Below are 19120 nucleotides of genomic sequence, written 5' to 3'. Positions count from 1 at the left end.
CATGGGCGATCTATCCACCAGATCCAGTTTCGACTGCTACTACGTACTAGGTAAGTATGGGTACGTATGGACTGGCCCATGCTCGTCAAAGTTCAGGCCCTGACAGGAAAACGGGAGCGGCAGAAACGGTCTGGGAGGTAGGCGAATGAGGATAGGAGTGGTCATACTGACCGGATGGGTTTCCATGGGTCAGTCAGGCGGGGCGGGCAACCTCGGAATTAGAAATTCTGATGGAGGGCAGAGGAAGGAGGGAAAAGAAGACACAGAGAGCAGGGGACAGGGAAGTAGATTACCGATTTGAGCAAGATGCGGGAAAATGACAAAGAGCACCCCCGAGTGGTTGCATAATGGCGTTAAGGTGTACCGAGATCGTGGACAGGCGCCCGCACAACCCCCCCCCCCCCCCCCCCCTTCTTCCTTCTCCTCCTTCTCCCCCAGGCAAGTTGATAGGCAGAAAGGGCCATTGTAGGCAAAGGATCGAGTCATGGGCTTGTCCACTCTAGGTATACATTGCACTTCATCTATGATTATTATTATTGAGATGACAATTCTTGTTTGCGCATTGTTCACAGCTACCAAATACTGGGTAAATTTTATTCTTCCTCCCCCCAACACACCACCATATTTACTATTGCTTGCAGTAATTTCATTCGAGACCATGTCCATCAGCCAGCCATGAACACTCTTTTTATTTTTCTCCCACTTTTGGCCCTCGAGTAAAGTACTAGATTCTACTACAATACGTAGTTAGCCCTCAGTAGTAGGAGGAATTTGTAACCCTCCTACTTTTGGCCTCACCCTTGGCTGGTGGCGCCCATTGGCCGCCGCTAACCCTCATCCGCACCGGACGCAGGCTTGATCCCTCCTCCACTCCCCGTGGGCCGTTACCCAGAACATGAACCGTTTGAGTGGGGGCAGTGATTGGTGCAGAGCGGCTAGCGCCCTTTGAAGATTTGGAATCTTTTGGCTTTGTCTCATACCCGGTAGGGTTGGGATCGACATGGGGATCGTACGCAATCTCGAATCTGGGCCGGAGTACCTTCGCGCCGGTGCTACCGGCTGCCAGGCATAAGGCAAGCGCACTTACCAGAGATTACCAAAGATCGGACTCGTTCTCACCACCGAGTTGTTAGTCATCTTGGTCATAACTCCTTGAGGTGACCAATCATTACGGCATATTGCCTCGGATATCTTTTCTCGCTTTCCATCGTTTTCTTACACACAGATGCTAACTACGTACTTACTAGCCCACTCGATCTGAATCCCTCTGCACCAGAGACACGGGACCGCTGTCCCGTCACCTCGGTTCATTGTCGTTTTTTTTTTCTGCATCCCCAAGTCGATCAGGTACGAAGATAAAGGGCTTGAAGTCGATTGGCTCAGAACAACGCAGTGGATGCCCGTGCAGTTGGCTCAGATAGGTACTACTACTTTTACTACAACCACTAAGCAGTGGATTACTACTATTCGCTCAATTGGGACGCAACGCTGAACCACATCTTCATTCTCCGTATAGAGTAAACGGAAGGGGAAATGGATGGGAGAAAAATTGGGCTACTACGTAAGTAGATTTCTCAGATTCATCCAACCAGCACCCAGGATACAAGTTCCTGACTCACGTTGACCTGCAGGGTTCTATCCGGGAGAGGGATCCGCGACGAGACTCGCCATTGTAGGCAATGCAACAGAAGTATGATAGATCTCATGGAATCCTCAGGTTCCCCCTTTTCGGAATTGCCCATCAATGTGGCAGAGTGGCCTTCTGCCTCGTCATTGGCTGTTCGCCTTGAGCATGGCCCTCCCAGCCAGGTACTAGCCTCACCCTGCTCTGCAGCTATGGAGTGCGTACATAAATTAAAAAAGCCCCGTATATTGTCCTTTCTACGATGACTTTGGTCACGATCATCCGGGGAAGGTCGGAAGATTCCAAATGATACGTGACCAACGGAAAGTACCAGTGCCTTTTATGAGGGGTTACCTGTTTCCCTAAGCCAGACAGAGTAAAGTGCTTGTCAGCTCACCACGCCGGTACCGTCCCGCTGTCATACTAAGCGGTGGGAATGGATGGGGTCACTCTCAAGAAGCTAAAGTTAACCATCCAAGACTATGGGTTTACTAGTATTGTTCGCCTGCCATCCATCCCAAAACCTTGCCCTCGGAACTATTGTTCGATCGGATACAACGTTGCTGCGATTGGGCGATCTAGGTTGATCACTCTGTGCTCGATGTAATGCGCTTGGCGAATCGAAGGCCCTGGTAACTGGTAAGAGTTAGTTAGTAGTGTGTCCTCGATTCCCAGTGGCGTGGGAAGGGGGGAACAATAAACTTCGTCAATTGTTCAAGACGATCGGATCCAGATCATCGTGCAGTCGTCTCTGCAGGTCTATCATCTACTCTTCTCGTCCAAACTATTAGCAACTATGAAGGCATCGCCATGTTTTGCCATGCGTCGTTTTTTTTCTTGCAGTAACTATTGTTCCAGGTCACCACCACCACCCTCCATCGGCGTCTCCGAGAAAATCTTCCAGGCTTCTATTTTCCCTGCCTAGCCTCCCCCCGAACTGATGGAATTTGATAAAGATTTTCTCCGGATGAAGGGGGAGGGGGAGGAAATATTCGGGGTCATCCGATCTGTATTGGCTGGATTTGTCTTGTCACAGACTCGCTCACTCTCACACACTCTATTACAGCACAGAGCAACAAATGGTCCCCCTCTCCCGCCTTACATCGTTTCGGAAGTTGTGACATACAGATTCTTTTACTGGAATGCTGTGTGGGTAACCTACTGTCACCTTCACCGGCTCAACGGAAATTCAAAGCTCCATTTTTTTTTCTCTCTTAGCAAAGCGCGGTTGACAGAGGTTACTCGCTTACAGGTCACCAACGGGAAAGGGCAAAAAAAGGCATCTCAGGGGAAGAGAGTGCCACGAGTCAAGCCGTTGAACGTCATCAAATCATGGAGTGCGCAATGGGGAAAAAACCTACAGCATACTTCCTGTAAAGTAAGGATGGAAGCGTCAGAGCTGTGTGGACGGTTAGAGTGTAACTTCACTTGTTTCGGGCCTAATTGTCATCAATACCGCCAAACTGGTAGTACCGCAGCCTAGTTACTGAGGTATCAGTTACCAATTGGTTCCTCAACTCACCTAAACAGGCTAGTAAGCACGAACCCCTGAGGACCTGAACTGCATGACGTGACGAACCACTGCCCCATATTGGCAGCTGATTGGTCTGCCAAAATAAGGTATTTGTCATTCTGGAAGCGCGGGGCTAGTCCCATCTGGGTAATGATGATCGCGGACTGGGAGGGGGAAGTCTAGGGAAAAAGAGCGATCTCGGTAGGCCTTTGCGACCTCGTCAAAAGGACGAGGACGCACTTAGATTAATCTTGATTGAGGCGAGATTAATGCAATTGACAGGTACGATCTGGAGAAATGTAATTGATGGTCTCGGCTCGCCATAGTGTTTTAGTTATGCTTTAACGAGGTTCTTTTTTATTTATTTGTTTTTTTTTTTTTTTTTTTTTTTTTTTCAAATGGACAATAGCATTCTCCTTCTTTGGATCTTTTAGTCATTTTCTTTTTTTCCACCACCCCCTCTCTTTGCCTTCGCCTCCACACAAAACACACGCGCACACATACTATACACACAAGCTGAACAAAAAATCAAATCATATTGTGGGCCGGACCGCCAACCAAATCGCTCATAAGCATCCCGTCAACAAACTGTTGTGGCCCAGTAATTATTAGTGGGAACTGGAATACATTTCCACTACGTTAGATACTTACTATAGTACACAACCATTTACCCTCTATTACACAACTTACATTCCAGGTCCCCGAATCCTGCCATCCTATCCATGTCAACAACAACGTCCGTTAACGTATGCTCCCGCCCGCCTAGGCTTTACTTCGGGTATACATGAAAAGTAAACTAGCATTACCCCGGTGATTTAAGAAATAAGAATAAAACCCGCTTGGTATCACAAGAAAATCACAAAGTCTCCCCCACGACCCCATATTACGGAGGGCTTTTTGACTTCAATAAAGAATCAGGGGAAAGATGGTGGCTCTGAGCGGTGTCAAACGCCATCTACATCGTGGGAGTGTTACAAGCCTGCCATGTGGACGGGTACTTGCGATCTGCCTACTTAACCTCGTGGTACGGAGTACCGTGTACCAGAAAACGAACAAACGGATTTACATACATAGTTTACTTTACTTACGGGGAACAATCCATACATCACTTTACTTACGCAGCTTTTTCCCACTCGGTTAGTACTATGTAGTTTACTACGTACTACTAGTAACTCTCCATTATTTTTTGAATGTACTTCAGAAACTACGTACTAAACTACTGGAGTCGACATACGTACGTCATTTTGTCAAAGATGTTACTTACAAAGTACCAAGAGGATTCGATGTGTGATCGTCCTTTTGCAACACCACAGCGGCCCGCAGAAATATATATTTCTGAGGCAGATGAACAACTACTTACTACTACTATACATATGACCGATCCAACTGTATTGAACACCGCACAGACTAGCTGTAAGGTACCATCACTACATACATTAGGATAAATAGTAATAAATACTAATTCCATCTTAATCGCGACCACGACTACTCCAGACCCAGCTGGACGGAAGCAAAGTAAAGAAGGAACCCGTGTGTAGTGTGCACTATTGAATTGATCACGAAGGAGGGGGGGGGCCACACAAGAAGTCTAAATCCTAGTAGCGATGATGTACAGTGCTACGACCACCTTACTAAGTCACCTACTAGGACTACTCTGACTTGCCCGGTCTAGTCTAACTACTTTGTTTAACCCCGGTCGATGGTCCCCGATGTACCTTGGCCTTGGGTTGCCAATCAGAGACACGGGAAGTATTTGAGATAAACCCTGGTTGACCCATACTTTAGCGTGCAGCACCCGGGATTCCTTGATTGATCTCCCCTGCCACTTGCCAGATCAGGAATATATTCAGCAGTGCCTGGCCACTGAATATATTAAATCTTCAGCTGTTGCTCCACGATTAGTGTTGTTTTTTTTTTGAAGGGTGTAAGATGTTAATTTTGGTACCTGTCTACTGGGCGCTACTGATTTAGTTGAATATGATTTTCGTGTGAGAGGGGATACAAGGCGGATTTTTGATTAATATATTTTTTTTGGGGTACTACTACTAGAAGGTCAATAGAGTATGTAACAGTGAAGTTCTAAGCGAGAGTGCGACCGCGCGACCGACTTTGTGTACCTCCACACACATACGCACACAGCGTCCGCAGGACGTCGTACAACCGTCAAATCAAAAGGAAATGTAGTAATGAGAGAGAGAGGGTGAGAGAGCAAGACAAGATAGATGGGCAGGGATCCCCGACTGCAGGACACCGTATGGGGGGGTCAGTTGAAGAGTGGAGCGAACGGCTCTCTCGCATCCCGCCGCTGTTTCCTGACTGTCGGGCCTCCAAGTCTGCGAACCTCAGGAGGTCCGAGCACCGCCTGTCAGTTAGGGAGTCTTCTTGTTTTCCGTGGTTTGAAGAGCCAATGGTATTTCAGTATTGAGACAACAACGAGTTTGCTACTACACTGCTATTCATCTTCTTCCTTTGTTGGTCTTGACGCTTTCATGAATCATGCATGGCTGTTGAGTTGATAATTCTTCCGCGCAATATTTTATTTTCATTTCTATTTTCTAATTCTTCCTTTTTCCCCTTCCCTCCCATGCGTTTACCGAGTCAGTAGACCCCGTTTGTGTACCACAGTCCCGACACATGCCCTGTCGATTTATACCGGTTACGTGGATTTCAAACCAGCGCATGATTAGAATCGGGGATTATAGTACCTGGGAACTTTTTGGTAAAGGATTCATTGTCTTCATTCAGTAAGAGTAAACAGGAGGGTGTGGTCGTAAGTTACCCTACATCGTCTTAACTAGTGTTGAGACATTCTCGAGGATAGGTCGAGTCCGTACTATGTTGTTGCATCCTTCTCAACCTATCATCCTTGCTTGGTGGCACATACTGTTCTTTTTTGATTTTTTATTTCTTCTGAATTTATTCCATGTATCCGTTTTCCGTATCCTAGCATTTGGGTCGCCTGGACCTTGATCCATGGTCAAAATAACGGTCAAACCCGTCCCGTGATAACCAGGATGGATCGAGAGATGGGCGGTTCCAGATCTAAGGTACGTGTATGTATTCTGTCGTCCTCCTCCTCACCTCACTTCTGATGTCGGAGAATGTGGAATCAATCCCCGGTGGTACCCAGTTCAAGGACTCCATCGTTAGCTAGCTAGTATGGAGTAGATGGGTAGACCCATGACGTCGCGCGGTATCTGATGGAGGTGGAGAATTTGAAAAGAGGGGAGGGGTGAGGGAGAAAGTGGTGGTGAATGTGAAGGGAAGGGTACATACAGGATGCAGCAAGAATTGGCAGGAAAGCCCGTGATTGGATGCCCTCTCTGATCGGGGTTTATGTCTTCCCCTTCGGGGACCATGTGGGTTCCCCGATCCTTCCCAGATGCCCGGCTGGGCATTGCCCCGATTATCTCTTTGGGTTTAGTGTGACAAAGGAGGTGCTGTGCCCCGTCCTCCCGGCTGACCAGGATCCCCACCGGGGGTCGTGTTACCTTACTTCAGCGCGGTAAACTACTTAGCTAGTGACTGTATGAATTTACCGTATCTATCTAGTACGCTTAGTACGGAGTATCTGTAACCAAGTAGAAACAAACCAGTTTACCTTCACTGCCACACACACACCAACTTACCACCCTCCTCCCCCCGCTTCGCTTTTACGCCTGCGAATGCCCAACAAGGGGATAGAGGCACCATGATGCAGCGATAATGGCTACACCGCAGGATTCCTTCCAGTACCACCCTTCCGTCAGAATAGTAATTATCTCAGTATCTTATCCACAGTTCATACATATGTATACATCTGGAGTCGGGTATTGAAATAGGTATGCCTGTCTGCCACAGTAACCAGGTAGTTCCCCGTAGAGAAATCGATGTATCCATGATGATGGATGAATGATGTATACTGATATGATACTATACATGGTTGGCTAGAATAAGTACTATACTACTACTTACTTGGAGTGATGGCTGGTTGTGTAATGCTACGTCTTTCGTCATAGGCGAGGCACATACACATTGTTGTCCTATAGTATTTCCTGAATTGGAAGGTGTAGAAGGATGGAAGGAACTATCTCTTTTCATCAGCTCAAGGAAGATTATCATCATCATCTTCTTCTCTTTCTTCATCATCCATGTATACACAATGTGCTCAGCTGGAGTTACTTGGGTTTTCCTTGTACTACCCCTTCCACAAACTCTGGGGAACTTCATCGCACATCCTAGAGGTCGGATACGTCGTGTTGACGCGGCCAGTCACTCTTACTACCACCATGGCCGAGCTGCAGTGAACTCTCTCCAATGCAGCTGACGCCTTGATCCCATGTCTTGGGGTGGTGGTGGTGGTTGTGGATTCCTGGACCAATGCAGATTAATGTGATGTGACGGCACTATTGACTTTTGTCGAGACTGGAATGCAACCAGCTTCGGGTCTTCCCTGAGATCTGACAAATTGAGTGAGAAACTCTCTTTTTCCACCACCCACACCCTCTTGACTCCATTCTCAGCGATACTTGTCAGCTGGTAACCAGAGGGCATCACAAGACATCATCAGCGTCGGCATCATCATCATCAGCATCAGTGCTGCCCGTTGTACTTCTACTCCAACCGTTACCAGACCTCGTTCTCCACGGCACTCCCGCTGTCAAAGAAGTTTATTCGTGACCGGTGCCAACGGATGAGTGTGCACCTGCAGCCTAGGTCCCGTGGTGGTCAGAGAGTGATCAGAGTAACATACAACTAACGTCCTGGGACGGGAGGCCCTACCACCTGTTGCCAAGAGGTGAATCATCAATAGGATGGTTCACGGATTACCGACTGTAGCGAGTGGCAGGAACATCAGTGGGCCTCCGGGCCAACCAGACCAAGCCAGTGCACCCGAATAAACCCAATCTACCCGGTCAAAACTCAATCTTCACGACCCATTCAGCCTTCAGTCCCGGCGCTGAGGTAAGGACCATTGGAGCCGTGGATGTGCCGTCCTCCTCATCCAACCAAGAAAAAGAACCCACGAGCTAGCCGCTTGCCCGGGAACGGCGGCCGCTTCCCTCACCAAGAAGGATGGAATCTTGGTCCGTTTCCATGGCCCTGGAGCCACCCGTTCTTCCTTAATTTCCCTTCTTTCCCGTCAAATTCTCAGTCCTTTGCGGAGGCTACCAGTTTGTAGCAGCCCTCAGATCTATTCTCGGCACATCTGGGTCAGAAACTGGAACTAGGGAGTGTCGGATCGGTTGGTTTGTCGCACCACTGACAATGGGGCATGATGGATCAATCGCTTGCTAACATCAGCCCGGGGAGGTACTGAGAATAGGAACGATGGAAACGATGGCGTCGCACTACTTGTCCCTAAGGATCCAGGGTTAAGCTTTGGCCTCAATCCTTTTTTCCCGTGCAAAAAGGAAAAAAAAAAAAAAAAAAAAAAACCCACAAAGGTAACCGAGAGACCAACGAGGGAAAAAGAAATAAATGAAAAGAGGGTCTGGAACGGCAAATTCTTCTGCACAAGCCGTCCTACGATGACTTTTGACGACCGTGCATTTGCCGAGTCGGCGTCTACGTACGGCTCCATAACGAACTACTCCGTCAGAAGCCATCCCCACTACCATCAACTCCTCTTTAGGCAACCCTCCCCCTCTTTGGCGATCCGCTCCTGCCTCTCCAATCGAGCCGTCAGGGAAGACTTCGGGAGTATACCTGGCAGACGGCACGGAAAGGAACAAATAAGGGGAGGGTGAAGATAGCAAGCGATGCGACGGTGCCCACCAAGACCCATGATATGCACTGCACTGGCCTCTTTGAGCCAACTTTTCCGGAGCTACGGTGGCTAAGAAAACTGATTGAAGCGTGCAGAAAGTTGAGATGGCTGCATAATTCCACGCGAGGCCTTTCGATTCGCTGCCAAATTTTTATGGTTCACTAGACGCAGCAGTCATAGCTCTCTGCACAGACTTCCACTTGTGACATTGGTACTTCTTCTGGGGGCCAATCGATCCCGTTCGTATATCCAACGGTGAGACGGTCTAACTTACTGTCTCTTGGCTGGAAGGGCAGAAGGAAGAGACTAGGGAAGAACACACAAACTCTGTTGAGTCTGGACAAATTCCAACGTACTTCCCTGTTTCCGCCTATTACAGATCCAAGAACTATTCCCTCCTATTGATGAATCCACTCTGTGGCTGGGCTGAGCCATACATTGCCCTTTTCTTTTTCCTGCAGAAACCCATTCCTTGGGCCATGTGGCTAAGCTGGGCTCATTTTTGTGGCTACGCTTGGGGGCGATTAGGGACATCTTCATGGAGACCCTGGTCGCCACTAGATCGATCGAAGTGAAAAGAGAAGTAATCTAAGAAGAGAGCTTCCAGACTCATCTTGTAGAATGTTCGCTACTTCTCTAGTACTCGATAGTTGCCACGCTTTTGCCATGAGATTCAGCCGTCGAAGAATCCATCCATGCAACACTTTCTTGCTTTTCTTTCCTTGGCGAGGCTGAAAATGAAGCAAGAAAAAGAAAGGAGATAAACCATTGACCCAAATATTGAAAAAAAAGGGCTATCGAAGTCGCTCTTTAGATTTGTCATTTGCCCCCTCCCTACTTACTGGTTCTGTTCCCTACCTGCTGGATGGATGGATGCACTGTGGCCACGATATTCCACTAGCAGCATTACTGTAAGTTTTTTTCTACGAGAGTGTCGAGTCAGTCCATCACATACACATGCTGACAGATTGCATTTGTGATTTACTTTAGTGGATAGTGGCTGAACTTATCTCTCCCTCTGACAATTTGCATGTCGATACCTCCAACCCTATCCCCCCTGTCGAATACATCAATTCATCCCATCACCGCCAGGCAACTGCCAAACCCAAATACAAAATATCCCACGAGACTCTCACTCAAACTCTGACAAATACCGGCATCGTCTCAATCGGACACTCCACCTGAACCACCTTCCCTCCCTCATGTATCACATCATCCTGATCCCAAACCTTCCACGACGCCCCAGCCGGCAAATACACCTCGATAGATCTCCTCCCAGCCTCGAAAACCGGCACAACAAGGTACTTCGAGCCAAAGAGATATTCCGTCTCGACTTCCCATGCTCTCTTATCAGCAGGAAACTCATAGAACAGTGTTCGCATGACGGGCGTTCCCTTCTCGTGCGCCTCCTTCATCAACCCTCTCGTGTAATCGCGCAACTCCTCGCGAATCCCAATGTACTTTTTACAGATCTCGTAGACTTCCTCACCATACGACCAGATTTCATTATCGGATCCTGAATCCGTAGGCCGGTTCTCCGGCTTGGGTTCCCGATCGCCGTGCAGTCTCATCACAGGACAGAATGCCCCCCATTGGAACCAGCGCGTGAACAGCTCCCGGAATGCTGGGTCCGATGGATCGCCTCCATGGAAGCCCCCGATGTCTGTCGTCCACCAGGGTATCCCTGCCAGACCCATGTTAAGTCCAGCCGCTAGTTGGTTGCGGAACGACGACCACGAGGACGCTATGTCGCCGCTCCAGACTAGGGCGCCGTATTTCTGGCTCCCGGCCCAGGCGCACCGTAGGAGGTTGACGATGTTGCTTTGTCCCGCTGATTCCATGCCTTCGTAGAACCCCCGCGCGTACTCTTTCGGGAAGATGTTGCCGATTTGCAGGTTGCTGCCGGCGTGGTAGCGGTAGAGGTCGAAGTCGTAGACGGAGTATTCGGGTTCGGCTTCGTCGAGCCAGAATACTTTGATGCCTTTGTCGTAGTAGTTCTGTTTCGCTTTGCTCCAGACGTAGGCGCGTGCGGACGGGTTCGTGGCGTCGAAGTGTGTGATGTCGCCGTTGCATTGCATGGATACGCGGAGCCCCCGGTCGTGGCGGATTAGGAGGCCCTTTTCGAGCATTTCGGGGTAGTTGGTTGATGCGTTTTCGACGGTTGGCCAGACGGAGACCATCAGCTCGACGTTTAGGGATTGGAGCTCTTTGATCATAGCGTCTGTGTGGTGGGGGAGTGTGTTAGTTGGCGATAGGGTTTTATATATATCTATCTAGATGTATGTGAAGGACTTACCAGGATCCGGCCAGAACTCGGGATCGAAGCTCCATTCTCCTTGATATTTCCAGTGGAAGAAGTCCACGACGATGAGATCTAATGGTATGTTTCGTCGCTTGTATTCTCGTGCGACGTCAAGAATCTGTTCCTGGTTCCAGTATCGCAGCTTGCATTGCCAGAACCCGAGGCCGTATTCGGGCATCATCGGCACGTAGCCAGTGACTTTGCTATAGGCTTCCTCGATCTCAGCTGGGCTGTCTCCTGCTACGACCCAGTAGTCGAGCACCTTGGTGGAGTAGGCTTCAAAGCTCATGGTGTTCGTCCCTAGCACAGCTCGTCCGATAGCCGGGTTGTTCCACAGGAACCCGTAGCCAAGGGAGGAGAGCGCGAAGGGGACGCTGGCTTGAGAGTTCCGATGCGCGAGCTCAATATCCGCGCCCTTGAGATTGAGGAAGGGTTGTTGGTATTGCCCCATTCCGTAGATCTTCTCTTTAGGGTCCAGCGACTCGAATCGCATGGTCAGATGGAAGTCGCCTCCTAGGATTGGTCGCAGTTCGCGAGCTTCGACTTCTAGGGCGCTGCATTTGGGGTCCTTGAGATCGCGACGATTGCGAGCGTATTCTTCGAGCAGTTTGTCTCCTTTGTGGTTGTAGATGGTGATCTTGCCGCGTTGGGATACTTTGGCTGTGATCTTGCCGTTGGTGATGCTGGAGTCTTTGTGCTCTTCGATGCTGATGGTAGGTTCGGTTGATGGGATCTTGGAGGATAAGGCCCAGTCTTCGGTGGGCATGGAGGCCAGCTTGGTGGCTCTTACTCGGAGCGCATTGTCGCCCCATGGCTGGATCCAGAGGAGGTGGTCGTCGAACCGGAAGATGAGTTTGTTGTCTTCAGTGTAGAGCATTGTGATGGTGTGGTTGTCTGGGTGGGGATGCGAGGGAAGTGGATTCTGAAGGCCACTGGAGCATGGGAAGGGTTCTATTTGTTATAAAACTGTCCGTTTAGATGTGGAAATGAGGGGGGTGTTTGAACATGCTGTGCGATTGCAGCCCCTCACGATGACTGTTCTAGCAGTAGAACAGATGCGGTCCAATTGGGAGATGGACACAGCATCCTGCTAGGGCCGCATCGCTGCCTGCGTCACAGTGTCACCAGCGTCACGACGGGCATACTGCCGACCAGATTCATTCATCTTCGTCCAGTAGAAAAGGCGGCGTAGAGAAACGACTGCTCTAGAGCGAGTGACTTGTTCCGGCCAAGAGATCGGAAGTCATTTGGGTCCACGAATGGGATTCGTTGGGCTGGGATAGAGGAATATAGCCTAATGTTAACCGCCACAATCCTTTAGTGAGGAGGTGAAGTTCCGGGGAAGAATCGAGATGACAAGAAGCGGGGAAGGCGGCAACACAGGATTGCATCTGGTCATGATTGCAATCTTGCTATCTTGACCCGACTCATTGCAAGTTTGCTGGATAGTTAGATTGATCTACAGCAATGTGTTTAATAGGTGGAACGAATACACGGTTCTATGCTAGCGTTAGCCGCTGATGCTGTAGGCTGCTCTACATGTAAAAGAAAATCTATATACCATCATATTCGCCCCAAATTCCTGAAAAGTTGCATCCTTATGGTCCATGGTATTCACCACTGGCATTCTATATCGTACTGCAGCAGGAACTTCGGGACGACAATCCGGCGAGGTTAATTATCATCGTGCGAAGCGACAGCACCCTACGCGGATCAGGTGTCAAGCCATCTTAGTTTGTGAAGAGCAGACTCGCCATTTGACAACGGCAACGGCGGAAGTTACAAGAAGTAATGGCTCTCACATGATCGAAGACTGTATCTCCTGGAACTCCGGTGGGGGTAGCCCGGGCTTTAGCCGGGCCTGACCGTTTATCAGACGGTGAAACAGAGCAGGAAAGTGACCTGGGAATTGAGACACCGTCTGATAACCATCTGCTAGGGTAGTACGTGGCTTGATGTACCACTTGAAAGCTAAATGAGACTGCCACCGGTGGGTTGATATATTGCTACCATTTAGGGCAGATCATTATCCCAGAAAGCAGACCACTCAGTCACGTCGCATCATTGGGTCCAATGAAGGGACAATGAAGCTGGGGGCATGGGGTCAATTTCTCATTAGTGAGAAATGAAACCACAGGGAAGACTATGCTCGCTTTTGTCACGTCACAAGTATCATCGAGTGATGCGAATAGACCATAAAGCTTTTAGTGGGACATGACCAACTCGGTCACCACCGCGGCTCTTCCTTGCATCAGAGTTTGACTGCAGCTTCATGACACTTGACTTCTATTTTGATAGGGCTGGAACCATTGCCATGATAGGATCGGAAGGGTGTTCTGATGTTGAGAATGTTGCTTCAAGTCCAGACTAGTGGATTAACCTCGTCCCATCTGGAACTGTCATTTTACGAGCATGCCATGATCTCATCCCCGAGTCACCAAGAACACCGGTGACCAACAGCTCAACGACAGCTTTAGCCATGTGTTGCTTGCTTGACATGAACGTCGTCATTGTCGCGCCGATCACCAGCAAGTGTCATGGACAAACTTTATAATAACCTGTGAATATTATTAAATAGAAAAAGAAGCACGCTCTTCTCTGAGATCTAATTGATAGTTGGAAATCAAATGAGAAGATCACCAAGTTCAAGTGACAAACAGAGAGAGCATCGACATCATCGCCAGCGGCAGCGGCGAAACTCCGCCGGCGACTGGTCCGGGCGGTGTAGAAGACAACTTCCTTTCGGCTTCACTTTACGCTCATCATCTCAGCCTCCTCGCCGCCCCTCTTCTTCTCTGGTTCATTGCCATCGAGCTTTGATAAAGCTACTTGACTTTACTTCTCATTTTGCTTTGGCATAACATCCAATACCCGCATCTTCCGACTGAGTCTCCTCCCTCAATGGAGGTAGCCAGCGCGCAACAACCCTCTCTTCAACTAGACGCCTCCAACACTGCCCCAGTCGCTGACACAATGGACGCCTCCATGGATATCGACATGGACATTGACCTTGGTCCCCTTCCGGAAGCAGAGCCAATTGAGACTGTGAGTATCATCCTTGCCTAATCGATCTTGAATTCTAGTTGTTCACTTCTAACATCTTCGTCGAACTGTCCAGGAACAAACCCTCGTGGCAACGACAGCTGCTCAAGATGAATACGTCGACCCTCTTAATGAGGAGGCACAGTACGAAAAGGTTCATATACGCGGTGTAGACGAGTTGACAACGGATAACATCAAACAATTTGCTGTCGAACACTTCACCCTGGAGGAGCCAAGTCGCGTTGAATGGATTGATGACACATCGGCGAACCTCCTATACTCTTCGCCGGAGGTTGGTCTCCAAGCTCTGTCAGCCTTTACGCAGGTTAGCGAGGAGGAGGATGCATCTGCGTTGCCTGCTCTACGGTTACGATCCGCGAAACTTCTCTCTACGCACCCCGACTCTGTCCTCCAGGTTCGGTCAGCTGTCAAGGCAGATCGCAAAAAGCCCCGCGCGCACGAAGCCAGTCGGTTTTACCTCATGCACCCTGAACATGATCCTCGGGAACGCTTGCGACGAGAATTCGCCGCCGACAGACGACGCTCGGGAGGTGGAGATGTCAGTGACGGGGATTACAGGCGAAGACGGTTTGATGGTCGAGAACTGCAACGCCGGAGAGACCGCGATGCAGACGAGAGCTTCAGTGCCAATATGTACGATGACACGCCAACAAGCCGCGATCGCTCGTCGGACCGCAGTCGCGAAAGGCGGGGAAGGCGAGGGGGGCGCGATCTATTTCCACAGGAAGAAGGACGACTGTCTGGTCGCCTTCGCGACCGTAGCGCGTCACCCGGTCGGGATACATTGATGGAAGGCGGATATGCTGAGGATGATCGGCAGGATCGCAGACGGTTCCGCGACCGGTCGCCACAGCTCGGTCGCCGCAATGAAGGCAAGGAGCTTTTCCCGTCTTCAGGTGCGAAAACTAGCGATGCGAAAGCGCGAGAGCTCTTTCCAACCAAAACTGCAAAGGAACTCTTCCCTCAAAAGGTTAGCAATCATCGCCGGTCAGACGCAATCGATGCTGCGGACGAGACCGCAGATCTATTCTCTCGAAGAATCTCAGTGCCTCTTGTGGATGGAAGCCATGATCAACAACCTGCGCGCCGGAAGCGGGACATCGAGCTGTTCCCCGAGGCGACCGAGACAAGCGGTCTTAACATCCGCGGGGCAGCAAGGCAGGATCAGGGGATGTCGATTCGTGGTGCGGCAAATGGCATATCAATCAAAGGACGGGGATCGTCTGTACGTGAACTGTTCCCTTCGAAGTACGGTTCGAATGCCGGCAAGGAGCTGTTCTCCGATAAGATTGAGGGGCGAGGAGGGCCACGACGCAGGGCGGAGGACATGTTTAGCTGAGGCCTAGAATTTTATTTTGGGTCAGACCTTTGGCGAGCAACATGTCAAGTCGCTATGTGCATGTTTGCCTGACTGGTTTCTCTTTGGTTGTCATTCTGCTTTTGCTGGGATGGTGGTGTGAAAAGATACCAATATTTCCTTCTATATATATTTTATACTTTTGTACTTCAGCCTATGAATGAGAACATCTTAACTCCGACTGTACTAAATGCGGTATCCTCATAAAATGTAGTGCTCAGGCGACTTGTTTGCGCAGACCACTTTCAATTTGGTGTCAGAAACATAAGATCTGGTCCGAGTGGAGCCATGAAGCTACTACTAGCCCGATATATATCTTTCCCCCAGTTAGTATCGCTCGACAAACTACATCCCGTCGCTCAATCCCAGCCCAACCTCCAAGATGCCACCCTCATCGCAAAACATCCCACTAGCCAGCACCCTTGTGGCCCGTTTCTTACGGACAAACAACTACACACAGACTTTAAAAGCTTTCCTGCAAGAAGCGGGGCTCCCGTCCGATGCGGGAGAACAGCGCGGCAAAGACGATACGAGCAACTGGACCATCGAGAACGTACTCGAGGAGAAGAAAGCCTTCGACCAAAGCAAGAACTTTGAGCGATACGGTGACAATGACAAGGACAAAGATGTCTGGACCGTTCCAGGTCTGTCTAACACCTCCATGCCCCGCTGCAAGCTAGAAACTCACCTGCTATCACAGCACCAACCAAGCCCAACATCATCCAAACGCCAACCAGTTCAAACCTACTGGCATGCTCCGTAGAACAATGGCAAAGGCCAGATGCGCAAGCAGAGCCATATCTGATCGCCACCGGCGCAGACAGGCACCTCCATCTCTTCCAAACATCTCCTGGCCATGACCTCGTCCAATCATTCACGGGCACATCAGAAGCCCCGATTCTATCATACATCCCGATCCAAGATGGGAGGTACATCCTCATGACCAACATGTCCGGCCAACTTCTTCTGCAAAAAGGCGCAGAAATCATCGACCGCCGCAAAGACCACGCCAAATACGCCGTCAAGGTCATCGCCTACGAGCAGAAGGACAACAACAACAACAACGACGGACCAGACACCACTCCCACCTCTACGACAATCTGGATCGCAACCGCAGGCTGGGACTCCAAGATCTTCCTCTACCGCATACAAATCAACGACGAAGCCCCTACGCAAATCGGCGACCCCATCGCCTCCATCCCACTACTCTCCAACCCCGAATCCATCCTCTTCACCACCCACATCGACAACCCCGCAGATCTAATCCTCCTCGTCTCCCGCCGCGACTCAAGCAATCTTTACTACTACCATGTCAAACCGTCAGCAGACTCAACCACGGGATACGAATGCCCCTTAATCGGTAAACAGAACCTCGCCCCGCACTCCAACGCCTGGGTCGCCTTCTCCCCCTCGTGTCTGGCCCTCAGCCCACATGACCCGGGTCTCGTCGCCATCGCAACATCGACTCTTCCGCATATGAAGGTCATGATTGTGCGGCTACTGTTTCCCTCAGCGGATAGCTTGGAGACCGGCTCGGCGGAGCAGGAACAGGAGCCAGCAACGCAGGCGGCGCAGGCGTTCGCTGCCCTGTCGCTGCAGAATCGCGAGGACGCGGCGATCTTGATTCAGGCGAATACGTTTGCGCCGCAGACGGCGTACTCGACGCCGCAGGTTGTGTGGAGGCCGGATGGCTTGGGGGTCTGGGTTAATGGGGATGATGGGGTTGTGAGAGGGGTGGAGGTGAAGACGGGGAGGGTGGTGACGTTGTTGAAGGATGGGCATGAGGTTGGGTGTAAGATTAGGACACTTTGGGCGGGATGGGTTGATGGGAAGGATGGGGGTGAGAGGGAGGAGTGGTTGGTTAGTGGGGGGTTTGATAAGAGGTTGGTTGTTTGGAAGGTTGAGTGACTTATATAGAAACAGAAATCATAGTATAAATTCAATTCACTATCAAACCTACAGGGCTCTACATGGTATGGTAGTATGTAGCCCTCCGTCCATGCACCCTCTCGCCATGGTAGAGCAAAGAGCAAAGGGTGTTTGGTAATTGGAGGGCATGGGATCTTCTCTCGGCACGTAATATAAATCCTTCAGCAAGCGCGCATGGGAAAATAAGCACGAAGCTGTACACACATATGCCTGTTTCTTCATCATCAACATCAACATCATCAACCAACCATACTACGGTATGAGAACCGCAACGTCAGTCAAAAAAGCAAATGAACCACCGGCCACGGGAGATAAATGAAGCCCAAGAAAAAGCAACACTAGAGAACCGTATCCATTTGCTTTATGTGACAAACCCGGTTTCTTGCGGGGTAATATACCCTTCAGCCCAATGTAGAATCTTCTCTCGACCGGTGCTTTGCTTTGCTTTTGTTGTCGTTTGTCGGTGGAATGTAGGAAACACAGGAAATGAGATAAGAGCAAATCAACCAACTCAAATCGCTTTCATTTCTTTTAAAACGTTTCTATATTAGTTGGAAGTAATTTATGCGATCTCGCGCTTGCCCTCCTTGCGCTCCTTCTGTTCGGGTTGTTAGTGTCGATTCTTCTTCTCGGCTTCGCCCAACAAAAGAGACACTCCTTGTTGGATCGATCATAGAGAAAAAAACGTACCAGAGCCTTGGCGGTTCCGTGAAGGGCGTGTCTGTGGTTGCGGCGGAACTTGGGGTCGACACCCTTGAGGGAGGGGTAACGGTGGGTCTTGGGCTTCTTGATACTGTTGAGTTGGAAAAGAAGGCGATGGTCAGTGTTTCGATCTCTCTCAAGCGGTTTCGTTGTAGTTGTTGTGTGTTGATTCCCCGAGGACGAATATGTCGAATGTTGGATATTGATCGATATCCTCCATCATCAGGGCCAGAGTATCTATCCTCTTCCTCCTTCTCCCGTTCGCTGAACCTCAAATCTGTCGAAGATATCGTCCGCTACCCAACATCGCAGTATTCGTCCTCGGGCGTTTCGTTCGTGTATGGAACATATAAAAAGGTAGGAAGATCGGCTTGTTATACGCACCCGTTACGGTGAGCCTTCTGGCTGTTGTGGTGCTGAGACGCGTTCTTGGACTCTGTAGAGATTCATGTCAGCGATACATCATTCTTCGATGTTAAGATGGTCGATAATCGCATTCTTCGTCCGAACGAGACGGGAATGCAAAAACAACGGGGTTTTGAATAATTTGGAGCAAAAAGGGTGTCACGTACTCGCCATCTTGTCGGATTTGTCGCAACTAACAGACGGTTGACGAGGAGTTGGCGGGTGAGGTTATCCTGAACGGAGCGGAAGGCCAGAGTCCCCAAGGCAGGTTCGGCTAGGGCTGGTTTTCTGTGGGATTTCGCTTACCGAGCACGGCTAGCGTCCTGCCCGTCTTGGTGTCTCTTCACTACTGTAGGCCTACTTCTCTAGCTACTGCTTGGGCCGGGGGTTGTCCTGGCTTAGGGTCCAGATTTGATTGTATTTGGGATTGTTGATTGCTAACTACATGAATTTGCTTACGATGCTAGGTTCTGCTT

At 49.9% G+C, this 19120-nt stretch overlaps 5 protein-coding genes across 5 annotated transcripts; 2 read left to right on the top strand and 3 right to left on the bottom strand.

Annotated features, from left to right (window-relative positions):
* Positions 1-754: 754 nt before the first annotated feature.
* On the bottom strand, positions 755-1311 carry BO79DRAFT_215378 (uncharacterized protein; the record flags this gene model as incomplete). Its single annotated transcript, XM_025683269.1, has 3 exons — positions 755-1052; positions 1088-1214; positions 1245-1311. 3 exons carry the CDS (start codon positions 1309-1311, stop codon positions 755-757), a joined length of 492 nt encoding a protein of 163 aa, XP_025542531.1.
* Positions 1312-10022: 8711 nt separating this feature from the next.
* Positions 10023-12065, bottom strand: BO79DRAFT_190787 (putative glycosyl hydrolase; the record flags this gene model as incomplete). Its single annotated transcript, XM_025680767.1, has 2 exons — positions 10023-11107; positions 11183-12065. 2 exons carry the CDS (start codon positions 12063-12065, stop codon positions 10023-10025), a joined length of 1968 nt encoding a protein of 655 aa, XP_025542530.1.
* A 1908-nt stretch (positions 12066-13973) lies between these two features.
* On the top strand, positions 13974-15790 carry BO79DRAFT_169036 (NCBP3 domain-containing protein). Its single transcript, XM_025679457.1, has 2 exons — positions 13974-14233; positions 14307-15790. Exons 1-2 carry the CDS (start codon positions 14090-14092, stop codon positions 15588-15590), a joined length of 1428 nt encoding a protein of 475 aa, XP_025542529.1. The 5' UTR covers positions 13974-14089; the 3' UTR covers positions 15591-15790.
* A 181-nt stretch (positions 15791-15971) lies between these two features.
* BO79DRAFT_243945 (uncharacterized protein) lies at positions 15972-17597 on the top strand (the record flags this gene model as incomplete). The annotated part of the gene is made up of 3 exons (XM_025685331.1): positions 15972-16252; positions 16309-17468; positions 17571-17597. Exons 1-3 carry the CDS (start codon positions 15991-15993, stop codon positions 17595-17597), a joined length of 1449 nt encoding a protein of 482 aa, XP_025542528.1. The 5' UTR covers positions 15972-15990.
* A 502-nt stretch (positions 17598-18099) lies between these two features.
* On the bottom strand, positions 18100-18818 carry BO79DRAFT_252528 (60S ribosomal protein eL29; the record flags this gene model as incomplete). The annotated part of the gene is made up of 4 exons (XM_025685934.1): positions 18100-18135; positions 18228-18330; positions 18624-18675; positions 18812-18818. 4 exons carry the CDS (start codon positions 18816-18818, stop codon positions 18100-18102), a joined length of 198 nt encoding a protein of 65 aa, XP_025542527.1.
* Positions 18819-19120: the final 302 nt, after the last annotated feature.

The sequence above is a fragment of the Aspergillus costaricaensis genome (assembly GCF_003184835.1).
Source record: "Aspergillus costaricaensis CBS 115574 unplaced genomic scaffold BO79scaffold_7, whole genome shotgun sequence".
Lineage (NCBI taxonomy): Eukaryota > Fungi > Ascomycota > Eurotiomycetes > Eurotiales > Aspergillaceae > Aspergillus > Aspergillus costaricensis.
This window is presented reverse-complemented; position numbering and strand designations above follow the sequence as displayed.

Bases quoted from the DNA above. Each gene is read 5' to 3' on its own strand.
- BO79DRAFT_169036 (XM_025679457.1), top strand. From the start codon at position 14,090: ATGGAGGTAGCCAGCGCGCAACAACCCTCTCTTCAACTAGACGCCTCC. The intron at 14,234-14,306 runs GTGAGTATCATC...CGAACTGTCCAG, and splicing joins AAGCAGAGCCAATTGAGACT to GAACAAACCCTCGTGGCAAC.